The sequence below is a fragment of the Carassius auratus genome, chromosome 2 (assembly GCF_003368295.1).
Source record: "Carassius auratus strain Wakin chromosome 2, ASM336829v1, whole genome shotgun sequence".
Lineage (NCBI taxonomy): Eukaryota > Metazoa > Chordata > Actinopteri > Cypriniformes > Cyprinidae > Carassius > Carassius auratus.
Genome location: NC_039244.1, coordinates 991,202 through 1,004,561, shown reverse-complemented (window position 1 = coordinate 1,004,561; position 13,360 = coordinate 991,202). Strand labels below are relative to the sequence as shown.

At 39.3% G+C, this 13,360-nt stretch overlaps 1 protein-coding gene across 6 annotated transcripts in view; it reads left to right on the top strand.

The window, feature by feature from the left end:
* LOC113111566 (myomegalin-like) overlaps window positions 1–13,208 on the top strand; it is a 55,069-nt gene extending 41,861 nt beyond the window's left edge. For 5 of the 6 annotated variants that reach the window (XM_026276449.1, XM_026276420.1, XM_026276441.1 and 2 more), the window contains 13 exons: window positions 321–530; window positions 697–828; window positions 1,075–1,191; window positions 4,625–4,814; window positions 4,920–5,044; window positions 5,407–5,625; window positions 9,193–9,294; window positions 9,599–9,804; window positions 9,878–10,021; window positions 10,117–10,255; window positions 10,401–10,447; window positions 10,583–10,637; window positions 11,496–13,208. In XM_026276449.1, the coding sequence (XP_026132234.1) occupies window positions 321–530; window positions 697–828; window positions 1,075–1,191; window positions 4,625–4,814; window positions 4,920–5,044; window positions 5,407–5,625; window positions 9,193–9,294; window positions 9,599–9,804; window positions 9,878–10,021; window positions 10,117–10,255; window positions 10,401–10,447; window positions 10,583–10,637; window positions 11,496–11,620 (1,811 nt within the window). In that variant the 3' untranslated portion in view covers window positions 11,621–13,208. The remainder of the gene's footprint in view (window positions 1–320; window positions 531–696; window positions 829–1,074; window positions 1,192–4,624; window positions 4,815–4,919; window positions 5,045–5,406; window positions 5,626–9,192; window positions 9,295–9,598; window positions 9,805–9,877; window positions 10,022–10,116; window positions 10,256–10,400; window positions 10,448–10,582; window positions 10,638–11,495) is intronic. The other variant, XM_026276431.1, reaches the window with a different exon arrangement.
* The last annotated feature ends 152 nt before the right edge of the window (window positions 13,209–13,360 follow it).

The window sequence follows — 13,360 nt, the reverse complement described above, 5'->3', positions numbered from 1 at the left end:
TGTTCCTACAAACCCATGAACAGACACAACCACGTTTTTGTTAAGGAGAGGTGAAGACATATTTGAACATTTATTTCAGCATTTTTGTATCACAAACTTTGATCTGAAGTGACAGGTTATTAATATAGAGATTTTTTAATTAAATGTGTAGGCAAAGTGACTAGACATCATAAATGTATTCCTATTTGTTATTATTTATTTATGACCTGGCAAATTCTGGTGATATGAGCAGAAGGGAATCTTTTTACTTTATAGAAACCAATCGTTAAGAGACTCGTTTAGTTGTGAACTGAATTTCTGCTTCCATCTCTTCCCAACAGCTTTCAGCGCGCCTCACTCGCTCTCCAGCTATCAGCTGACTGCACACACGCCCCGTCCCATCGATTACACGCCTGTGTCCCATCATACACAGGGAACCAGTGGAGGCCTGTCTGTGCAGACAGATGCATTGTGGGACATGGAGAATATGATTCAGCCAATCGGAGGTTTTAATGGATCATCTCATTATCTGTCTGGCAACAGCCAATCAGGTGTGTGTGTGTGTGTGTGTGTGTGTGTGTGTGTGAGAGAGAGAGAGAGATAGCATATCTTATAAGTTAAGTTTAAATAAAAACAAACTGACAAACAACAAGAACAAATGCACTCGTTTTGAATTCATGTTAAGTTGCTGTAGTTATGATGTGGTGATACTGACAGGTGTAGACGTGATCGAGGAGCATCTGAAAGAAATCCGATCCCTGCGTCAGCGTCTGGAGGATTCTATCAGAACCAACGATAGACTGAGACAGCAGTTAGAGGGACGTCTGGCCACAGCAGTGAGAGAGACAGGTGTGTGTGTGTGTGTGTGTGTGTGAGAGAGACACAATATAATACTTTGATTCATGCCATTGATCTGTGATTGGACCACAGACACCACATGACTGATATTCAGAAGAAGAGCATGATAAATAAATCTGTGTTCACTGTTGATCGCTAACCCTTTAAACTAAGTCTCTGTGCTTATTGACAGATAGATGTAAGAACCATTTTGAACATAAACCAAAGGCTCATTGCTGGTGTGTGTGTGTTTGACAGTGGCTCCAACCAACATCTTTATCCACAATCAAGATACAGTCAGCCAACTGACCAATGAAGTCAGAGCATTAAAGGAGGACAATCTGGCACTACAGTCAAGATTACAATCCAGCAGAGGTACACACACACACACACACACACACACTAACTTACTTTATTATTATTATTATTATTACTGTCTTACATTATTGTCAAACTATTATCCAGTTTAACGGTGTGAAGCTGCTTTGACACAATCAGTAATGTATGAAGTGCTACACAAATAAAAGTGACCTGACCAGACTAAAATAATAACTCTGAATGAATGGGTCACACTTACTGTTGTGTCTCCAGGAACAGGGTTGTGAAGCATTTGACTAGGTAACATATAATAGCTGATGGAGAGCATTAAGGCCATGGTATATTTCAAATGAAGTTCATTTTTGTTCTTCTTTTTGGGACAAATAGAAGTTTGAAAAGTCTGAGCGACGGTATACTGATTCTGAACTTTCTGCTGGTGGTGGAGGGGTGTAGCTTAATGTAAAGTGTTTCGCGCTGCTCACACGTGTCCCCTTAACAAAAAAAGGATGAAAAGAAGAAGTGTAGGCAATCTAGGTGTGAGACAGGCCAATGATCAGAATATTATAGACAAAATAATAATGTTTAGCAGCAGTTCAGAGTCAAGTATCATGTTTGCAATACATAAGAACCATAATCAGTCCTCTATGGGAAGTGTGAATGTCTCATAGTCTCAAAACTTTAGCATGATGTGGATAAAAAAATATTGGAGTCAGTTTGTTACTTTATTTTATTAGTGTTCATTTATTTTATTAAACTGGATAAATTGTTACCAGAGGTGTATAAAGTACTAGAGACCCATACTTGAGTAGAAGTAGAAGTGCTCTTTAAGCACCACACTTAAGTAGAAGTACTAAAGTATTCAACATTTTTTGTACTTAAGTATTGCAAGTAGTCTATTTTAAAATTTTCTACTCAAGTACTAAAAGTAAAAGTAGAAGTATTGTGTTATGTAGCTATTAAAGAAAGTAGTCAAAAGTTTGAACATATTGTTTTTACTATTTCAAATGATTAACCTAAAGGACAATCACAATTCCTTTGACTGTAACTTCTTGTAAACAAAAAACGGTTACTAGGGTTAGTTAGCCCAATTTGCAAAATGATGTCATTAATAACTTACCCTCATGTTGTTTCAAACCCATAAGACATCAGAGGGTCATTTAGAATTTTTTGAAGCATCGAAAATACATTTTGGTCCAAAAATAGCAAAAACTACGACTTTATTCAGCATTGTCTTCTCTTCCGTGTCTGTTGTAAGACAGTTAAAAACAAAGCAGTTTGTGATATCTGGTTCGTGAACGAATCATTCGATGTAACCGGATCTTTTTGAAACAGTTCACCAAATCGAACTGAATTGTTTTAAACAGTTCGCGTCTCCAATACACATTAATCCACAGATGAATTAAGCTGTTAACTTGTTTAATGTGTCTGACACTCCCTCTGAGTTCAAACAAACCAATATCCAGGAGTAATTCATTGACTCAAACAGTACACTGACTGAACTGCTGTGAAGAGAGAACTGAAGATGAACACCGAGCCGAGCCAGATAATGACTCGTTCACGAGTCAAGAACCGTTTCTGTCAGACGCGTCCGATTCGTGAACCGAGGAGCTGATGATACTGCGCATGTGTGATTTAGCGTGAAGCAAACCGACACACAGAGCATCTGAACTGAACTGATTCTTTTGGTGATTGATTCTGAACTGATTCTGTGTTAATGTTATGAGCCCATGTGCAGTCAACGCCAATGACGCCATTGCTTCGAGCGCAAAAGAATCGGTGAACTGTTTTCTTCAACTGGTTTATTGAATCGAACTGTCAGAAAGAACTAACGTTACTGGTCATCCGAAAACCGATGCAACCGGTTCTTGACTCGTGAACGAGTCATTATCTGGCTCGGCTCGGTGTTCATCTCTCTCTTCACAGCAGTTCAGTCAGCACGCGCAGTCTTCTTAATCGCTTGATTCGCTCAATGATGTGCCAGCTTCATCAAACCTGCCATCTACAGTTCTGGCAGTGGTTTGTAATGGAATGATTTGTAACATTTTTATAATTGTAACGAGTAACGATGCAGCACATAAAAAAATATCGGCGTAAAAGTATTAAACTCAGCGAAAATATGTACCGAAGTAAAAGTGGAAGTAGGAGAAAAAAATAATACTCTAGTAAAGTACAGATACCGCCTTTTAGTACTTAAGTACAGTAGTGAAGTAGTTCTACTTCGTTACTATACATCTCTGATTGTTACACCTTTTTATGTTGTATGTGGTGTCATGATTTATAAAAAAAAATATTAAAGGCCTATTTCTCTCAAATATTGTTCACAAATCTGTCTAATTTTAGAGTGACCTTTTATTGTGGCCAGCCTAAGACACACCTGTGCAATAATCACACTGTCTAATCAGCATCTTAATATGCCACACCTGTGAGGTGGATGAATTATCTCGACAAAGGAAAAGTGCTCACTAAATGTAGTTTTATAACAAAGTTCGGGAGGAGCAGTCGCAGTTCATTAACCTGATTAACACAAGTGGAGACCAATCAGTAACAAACTTATGACAAGGTATAAATAACAGCAGAACCTACCTCTGTTCATTGACAGTTTTCAGCATCCCTCCTCCACCCCATTCTCCTCACTATAGATCCATCTACGCTTACCACAACCGGGGGGAGTCCTCTGGGTTCGGGCCACATCCCGAGCTCGGAGTCCTCCACCCGGACAGCACGCCAAATATGCATAACCTTACTGAATTAATATACGTAGATGTGAACTCGTGAACACAGATTTAGACAGATTTTTGATCAATATTTCAGAGAAATAGGCCTTTTGTGTGCATAGAAAAAGTCTTAGATATTTGAGTTCAGCTCATGAAAAATGTTGGCAAAAACAAGTGTTGCATTTATAATTTTGTTCAGTGTATTGGTGCCAGCTCAGCTGTTTGACTCTCCGGTGAATTCATGTTGCTAGTGATTAGGAAATGTAGTTCTCCTGTCAGATCTCCATAGAATGAGAAATGTACTGGGGGTGGGGGGGGTGCACGTCATAGAGGGTGGAGCTTCAGAACACACTCTCCGATTCCGTAACCGCCACGGACCAGTGGAAGCTCAAAGGTGTGAAGGAGTCAAAGTGATCTCCCCTGGAATGAAAACTGCTGAAGTGAACTCAAAACAAATGTTTTTTCTGCCTGCTTTTGTTCAAAATTAAGTCATATCAGTTCTTCTTCCATTTCATTTGAAGTATATCAGGGTCTTTAGCTATTTAGCTATTTAACTCAGCCCATCAATCTATAGACCACATAGACATCATTTGTGGACAACACTGACAAATATAAGTGCAACAAATCACATGCATTTAATGCCTCTGCTAAAAGTGGATATGTATTTCAGTGAAATGTGCACATTAATTCACATAAATGTTACAGTCTTGTGTATTTTCAGAATGTTTCAGAATGTAGGATCCAGGATTTAATAATTTGACATCTGTTTAATGCAGACAGCAGTGAAGAGGTGGAGCAGCTCCGGGAGGCGGTGCTTTCTGGGCGTGTCCGTCTGCAGCAGGCGGAGTTAGAGGCGGAGCAATGGAAGGAGGAGTTGAGGAGGCTGCAGAAACACAACTGTGAACAAAGTCAACAAATCCAGCAGCTGCGCCAGGACAGAAAAAACAATCAGGAACACAACAACAGGTCAGAGAAACCATATGAACAGCTTCGTGTAAAGAAAGTTCTTTCTTTCTGATCTGATTCTGTGACACATGAATGAAGGCTGAGTAACTGGTGATCTGTGTGCAGACTGCAGCATGAGGTGACTTTACTCCAGCAGCAGTTAGCAGAGAGCAGACAGCTTCTACACTCCCTACAGAGTGAACTACGGCTGTACGACCGTGTGTGTGGCCTGAGAAAGAGCTCCGCTGCAGGTGACACTGGAATGACCCACCCCACATCCAAAATATAAAGATGCTGGCTCGGTTTATTTACCCTTAAGTTGTTGCAAACCTATATGAGTCTCTTTTTGCTGCGAAACACAATAGATGTATGTAAAAGTAGCCCTTCCGTGCTTCTCGCTAGTCTCATTTGCTTCGGTGCATTATCTATCATGTGAAGTGTGAATATGTACATTGGTGATGTTGAATATTGAGCACTAACCACGGAGGGCAAGATTATCAGCAACTGACAGCTAAATACATTTTCAGCGATTATCAGCAAATGAAATCATGTATTGATTAGATCATGCAGTCGGTGCACTGAGGGTGAAAGGGTTGCTCTCTCGTTGCTGTAGGGTTGGTGTGTGAGGTGCGGTGCCCGGCCGTGGAGCTCGGGGAGCTGCTGGTGGAGGTTCGGGCTCTAAGGGTCCAGCTGGAGCGCAGTATACAGGAGAATGGTGCTCTACGAGCTCAGCTGCAGAAACAGCTGGATCAGTCCATCGATCAGCGGCCATCGCCCATCATCCCGGCCAGTCCGCTGCGGGACGTGCTTTATCGCCGACAGCTTCTCCACGGTAACATTTTACACATGATGCTTTCACTTTGACGGTCTTGAATGGGTACACTCTAAAAACTGCTGGGTTGAAAACAACCCAATTTGGGTTATTTTGACAACCCAGCGCTGGGTCAAAAAGGGACGAACCCAGCGCTGGGTTGTTTTAACCCAACCAGTTGGGTTATCATATTTAACCCAGCCTGCTGGGTTGCCTTTTTTATGGTTTAAAATGACTATATTGCAGGGTTTAAAAAAACAGAGCGGGTGTTTTTTATCACTGCATTTCAGAAGGATAACTACTGTATTTAGAAAATGTTCGATATCATTTGGCATGTGCTTAATAAGGCAGCGTTTGTGAGCTCAGCACCGCTCTGCAGCTGTTACCGGAGAAACCTACCTCTCCCGCTCTTAGCGCCTCCTGCTGGCAGAAAATAAACTCGCAGAGTGCAGCCATGTGGGGAAACGATGCATTTATACGTTAAAATTAACCCAAATTGAGCTAGGCATTAAACCAACAAATGTTGTTCATTTTAAATATCACTTTTACACACAAATAATAATTACCAAAAGGAAAATATTTATTAAAAACAAGAGAAAAGTCAAAAAGTAACATGTTAGAAGAAATGCAGAAAAGGATGGCATTAACAGCTACAGAGTTCATAAACAAAGCATTGAACATTTGATGAATATAACTTAAGTTCAAATTGGACTTTGTTCAATTGTATAAATTGTATAAAAATATACGAAAACACATACAATAAATTTACAATTAGTTAGGTTTTTTTCCAACTATTCTGGCATGACAGTACACAAATAAATCACAACATTAACTTTGATATTATAACATTTAACAGACGCATGTGTGTGTGTGTGTGTGTGAAAGAATGTGAGCATGTGTATGAATGACAAGAGTGTAAACTCTTCTACTAAACAACACAGAAAAAGCATTTAACTTTTTTTTTTTAACAAATTATACACTTACAGTTTGTTTCATAGTCCATGAATACAGATCATGCATCACAGTCAATTTTCATGATCTCTTTAGCATAACTGATGTAATCATGAAGAAACCCCATCAGCACAGCATCTGACTTCTTCTACATCATCCAGGGCAGCGTCCTTCTTTAAAACCACCGCTGCATCAGTTTAGGGGAAAGAAGATTCTCCTCTCTGACCAGCATTCATCCCAATCACCGCCTGTTCTTCATCAGTGGCCTAAGAGAAACACATCTGAAAAAATTAAACATTTAATTAAACTATCCATTTTCAGGTAGAGGTGTATTCACATCCGTAAGGATAGGTAAATAATCGGTTTTAAAGTTTTAATAAAGGTTGTTTAATGTCTCAGTCCACCACAGCGCTCCAGAAGTCTATAATGGCAGCACTAGTGTGAGGACAGGCGATATTGTTTGAATAAATATTGCTTTCAGAAAGCTTCTTTACTGAAACATTAAAACAGTCATGACATTCACATACCTCACAATATTCACGTACGTGGAAAGCTGCTCTTCAAACCGTTAGTTCACCAAATAATTAAAATGTTTATAATTTACTCTCCTCATGTTTTTCCAGACTCATACAAAATCTGCTAATTTTTTGGAAAACGTATGAATATATTTAATATTCTTTTTGTGTCCTCCATTGCTGGTCTGGGAGACCAGTATTTTATTTTGAACATACATGTTTGCTATCATATAATTTAAGATGTATTCATATATAAATATCAGAATTTACTTCTACAATAACTCTATATTTATGAAGCTTGAAAATACTGATTATCTAAACTATAAATGGATTAACAAATATTATGAGAAAACTAAAAATATATTAATGTTGTAAAGACAGACAAAAGTCTTATAGGTTTGGAATGACTTGAGGGCAAGTAAATTATTTTTTGTGTGAACTTTACCTCTAAGAGCGAAGACCAAGAATAATGACTCTCCAAATCAGACAACTCCAAAGTTGGTTTGAGTTCTGCAATAAAAAACACAGACATCAATGGTCTTAATGAAATGAGCACGTAATCACACTGTTGTTGCATCAAAATGTGAAGTAAACTGGCAGGAGACAACAGAAAAATTTATTTTCTAAAAATAACTTACATAAAATCTCAAAGGAATGATGCTCTCCCATGTCTCTTGCTTTTAACATCTACAAAAACAAAAAACAAACATTATTTTACTCTTAGTAAAAAACAACAACAACTGATAACATGAAATTATGAAGTTTACTTGCCTTAAACGATCTTTCCCTCTCTTCAGCAGAAGCTGAGAAAACCACCTCCTCACACAAGCAGACTTGTGTGTCCTTAACTCCAGTTAGTTTGAGTTCTGCAAAGAGGGACATCAATGGTTTCAATAAAATATTAACATATACATACATACATATAAAATCACACTGTTTTTGCATCAAAATGTGAAGTTAACAGGCAGGACACAACAGAAACATTAATTTTCTAAAAAAAAAAAAAAAAAGTAATAATAATTTAACTTACATCAGTCTCAAAAGAATGAAGTTATCTTGTCTCTGGATTTCAACATCTAAAAATAACACACATTATTTCAGTCTTAGTAAAAATAAAGATAACTTGATGTTTTTCTGAAGTTTACTCTCCTTAAACCGTCTGTCCCTCTCTTCAGAAGAACACCTCCTCCTCATCCTCACACAGGTCTGTGACTCCTCACACAAACAGCTTCTGTGTCTTTAACTCTCAGCGCGAGGACAATGAAGACAGGAGCTCGACAAGTCTGAAATATTACATGTAAAACATACTTTTAACAGTTACCACTTCAACAGCCTCAAAATAATTATGCTAGTCTTTACTACACAATGCCGTTTCCTTTAGGAGACAAACATACATTGAGTTTAACCGCGAAAAAAAGACAAATTCACATGAGCGTAACCGTGACCATAACCGTCTGTTAACGCCTCAAAAAGTACAGATAATGTAAAATATTATGTAAATATGACAAAATACATTCACAGACGTTATATTAAAAGTACATCCTCCGTTCAGTAACGTTACATGAGGCAGTTAAGACCTCCGTGTCCGAGGCGAAAACCGCGTCCGTTTTTTTATATATATATATATATATAACGTTAAGCTCCTTTGTTTCCGCCTTTCATACAACTGGGTAAACAATAAAAGATAACTTTACATTTTGAATATTTAACGTTACTTACCATAGTCTTTCACTCGCTTCTCGCTTCTATCACGCTGAGAAAATGGCGGCTGCTCGCACTGGAGACGTACGATTTTGACGTGACGTGCGTGCTCTCCTTCACGTCCGCGTCCTCAACCCAGACCGCTGGGTTAAAAAAGAGAGTTATTTTCAACCCAAACTTGGGTTAAAACATCCCAAAGTCCTATCCAACGGCCTCAACCCAGCAGTTGGGTTGAAAAAACAACCCAGCGTTTTTTAGAGTGTAATTTTACAAGTAGAAATCATGACGCTCATGTGTGACATTTACATGTGCCCTGAGAAGTGCTTGAATTAGTCAAGCATTACTGCTGTTTGCCAGAAATGTTGTGTTTGAAGGACCGTGATGTTGTTGTGATGTAGAAAGTCTCTGCTGTGCTCCACAGACCCGTCTCCTTCTCCTCCTGTCAGAGACGTGGGTCCGTTTCCCGCCGGGCCTCTGTACTCGCCGTACTCAGAGATGGAGGAGAGCGCTGTGAACTCTAACGGTGTGTGTATTTGCTAACTGTGAACTGCTCATATCATTATAGCTTTCATTATTAGTGTTATTATACATTTTCTGCTGTGAAACTAATAAATGAATAGGCATGGCTTTAATGAAAACCTGCACTTGTTTGTGACGAGTTTTAGCAATTCTGGCAGCAGCTCCAGATAAACTTTCCAACTATTTCCTGGAACCTGTTGAAGTACTTCTAGTTGAGAATAGAATTAGTTAATAATGGTACTGCTTGAGGAATGTTCAGGTGCAGTTATTAGCTTGAGCTGAAGAACTGGAAACCGTCTTTGCTTCAGACTCACTGGAGCCTCATGCAGATCTGGAAGGAGAAGCTCCGGACGGCTCGTTCGCCAGCCGTAATGGACGGCACGCCATCGGTCACGTGGATGACTACAGCGCTCTGCAGCAGCAGGTGATGGAGGGAAGCGTGCTGGTGCAGCGGATGGAGGCGGCGCTGCAGTCGAGTCTCGGCTCTGTCCTGCTGGAGATCAGCGGAGGAAAGGTGACCCTCAGATGTGTGACAGATCAGAGCACTTCTGCAGACGACAGTTGTGTCACATGTTTCTCTCTTACAGACTCTGGACTACAACACAGTGAAGACGCTGCTCTCCGACACCAAGACCTTGCGTCAGATTCTGGACGAGGCCATGTCTCTGCTCAAGATGTTCTGGCGGGCGGCGCTTCCGAGAAGCGATGGTCCTGCTCATCTCATTCAGAGGGTTCGGACATCCACATAATTTAGTCAACATTTATTGAGCCCTAAAAATAAAATGCAAAACAAATGTGAATACATGGGGTGCGGTTTTCCTATCAGGAGCAGGTCATGCGTGAGGAGATCCAGTCTCTGCGTTTGCGGATCGTTGACCAGGAGGAAGTTCTTCAGAGTACAATCCAGCGTTTACGCTGCTCCAGTCGAACCAAAGAGAACATGGAGACCTTCATCATCAATCAACGTGAGTCCAGACAGTTATTTCTCAGAATCATGATACCTTAGGTTTGTTTCAGTAGTTTAAGGTTTGACAAAGTGAGTTTGGAATTGTGGTTTTGTTTATTAGCAAAGGTGTTTTAGTCTAATGATAGAACACATCTGTCTTACAGTTTCCCGGACGCGAGATGTGCTGAAGAAAGCACGAGCAAATCTAGAGGTGAGTGTTGGTTTGACCTCGGATAGGTTGTGTTCAGTGCTGTTTGTCTCGTGTTTGTCCCTCATCTTGAATCTCGACCTCTTTTCTTTATTCTGTCTTTCCTGTATTTCTCTCATTTTTTCCGAGTGTTTCCAGAAGAATGAGCTCAGGATTTCCTCTCTAAGCTCCTCCTCTTCCTCTCTTTGCCATGGTAACAGTCTGGTTTGTGTTGTGTGTTTCAGCTCATGCTGCTTGTGCCATCAGTGCTTGAATACTGGCTTCATCATGAGTTGCTTGAGTTTCTCATGATTCGTTCGATCACACACAGGGATGAGATATCATCTCACCTGCTTCATCAGAAAACAACACTAATGATGCACCAACATTAATTATTTTCCCAAACACAGAAACCAAAATATTATTTATTTATTAATAAAGACTCAAACGGAGTTCCAATTAAACATAAATTGCACATAAGGCCGTTTTTCTTGTGGTTCTTCTCGAATTTAATCAGTGGCTGTAATAAAAACTTTTCATGACAGATTTATTCAAACAAATATTAAATAATGAAGATAACAAGTTAAGTGAAACTATAATGAATATGTTATACTGTGCATATATTTAACAAAATGCTTCTGTCTAGTTATTTTTTAGCTGACTATTGAGTTTATGTATATAGAAGGACTTTGCTGAGGTAAATGTGAGATTAATCCAGCACAACGTCCTCACGATTGACCTCTTCTAGTGAAATAAACACTGAAAAAGCACTTACTAAACCTCTCCGTTTCGGTCAATGCTTTCCAGCCTACAGAACCTGTTCAGCATAAATGTAAAATAAATTTTCGGCCGAATAAATGAAAAGTTTCTGTGCATCACTATAAACACTGTGGCATGTGCTAACTGATCACACACTCAGAATATTATTTACAAATGATTCAAAAACATTACATAATGTTCAAACTGACAGTGTGTGTGTGTGTGTGTGTGTGTGCAATGCATCTCAGCTTCCCTGATTCTGATTATCAGCAGGACTGATTTGGCTCATGTAGGCTCTTTCACCGTTCTGCAGGAAAAGTCTTCAGAAGTGCGTCCGCAGGTTCTTCTGCTTGGGGTCGCATGACCCCTGCATCTTCTGGGATCGCCATGGAAACAACCAGACTGCAACGACCTGGCCAGAAGCGTGTCAGGCAGTGACTTCAGCTTTCTGCTCCCCGTTAAACCAGCTGACAACCGGTCAACACCTCTAACTAACTAACCCACCTAACCCTCTTTCCTTCTGAAATCCAGATGCCTGTTGATTGCCTGTTTGTGAGAAGACATTTATATTTTGCCACGAGAAAGAAAAAATATTCTTTACTTTCTGAGAGATAAACAGAATGCCACAGAATTCCCTGGAGTATATCGGGGATTTTTGGCAAACAGTCTGGTCAGCATGTGAGCTGTTCTGAGCGCCGACACGTGTCATGAGATGAAATGCCAACTAAAGCATGTGAAATAAGTTCAGGTGCTTTCATCAAATGTCATTGTATTGAGCCACTGTTAGTATAAGTATAATTGTCATCTTTATCCAGTGCTACTGAATGTTGTGTATAGTATTTGCATGATGGAGATTGATCAAAATAAAGTACACTTGTTTTTTAGTGAGGTGAGGTTCACCAAAGATGCCAAAGTTTGCACGGTTAATTTCTATCATTTCTGACTAAAGTGTGCTATTGATGTTGACGTCTGTAAGGACAATGATTTCAAGTTTCCCCTAACTTACTAGCACTATTTTAACAACCTTGTAGATTTTCCGTAGGAGTGCTTTGGGTGTCTTGGTAGTCGCTTATACCAGAGATATACAAACTTAGTTCACAAGCAAATAAATAGGTTTAAGATTTTCTGCATTGGCAAAAATGAATATAAAATTCAATTTGTCATTGATTTGTGCACAGTCATTCCTGTGCAGATATAATCAATGATAGTGTTGAAGATTTCCAAACTAAAGATGGCAAACTTTGGCAGGGATTGGTGGGACCAGAGCTGCAGATGATGTCACAATCAGAGATGTTTCTTTATTGCTTTTAGATTTGAGCTGTATAATTTCTTTTAGATCTGTACATATATGCCTTCCTGTTGTTTTAATTGCGTGGTGTGGGTTAATCTCCATGAAGTACCCCAGCACTGCACATTTTGTATGTCTCCCTATATTTGACACTTCTGGTCCTCCACTAACGAGCTGATGAGCTGAAGCAGGTGTGATAGATGAGGGAGACATACAAAGTGTGCAGGGCTGAGAACCAATGCTATAGAATATGCAAATTCATTTAAAACACGGGTAGCTGTGCAATAACCATTTGATCATGGTGTGAGACATCATAGATGAACTTACTGGGTACATTACACCAGTTTAGAAACTAGAAGTTGCCTAAAATATTGCAGAGTTGCCTTGATTTGAGATCTCTTGCATAGGATGAAAACATAAGCTTGTAAGTAAATGTTGCTTTGCCTTTGAACAGCCATGTAAGTGATTTCTCTTCAGAAAGAAACACAATTTCAATTGTTCCAAAGTATTTAACCTTTGTATCACTTTATTCAGAACCACAAATGAAAGGGATTGATGTAATGCAGGAGTGTTTTTGATGAAAAAGACACCTGAATTCATGTAGAGCGCATTGGATCTGAAATCTGTGTAATTTGTATATAGTGGTTGAAGGCTCATTTGTTGCCGTGGTTACTGATGTTATTGTGCAATGTAAAAAAAAAAAAAAAAGATTGCCGACACGAGCCAATCAAACTCTGTGTCTGAAGCTGAAGACCATGTGCCATGAATTATTAGAATTATTATGAATTATTACAGCTGCATTTGGAACTTAAACCTAAATAAACAATAGAAATGCATTAATTTTGTCTGTTAACGTTGCATAGATATAAAGTTTTGAGATGCATAAAATA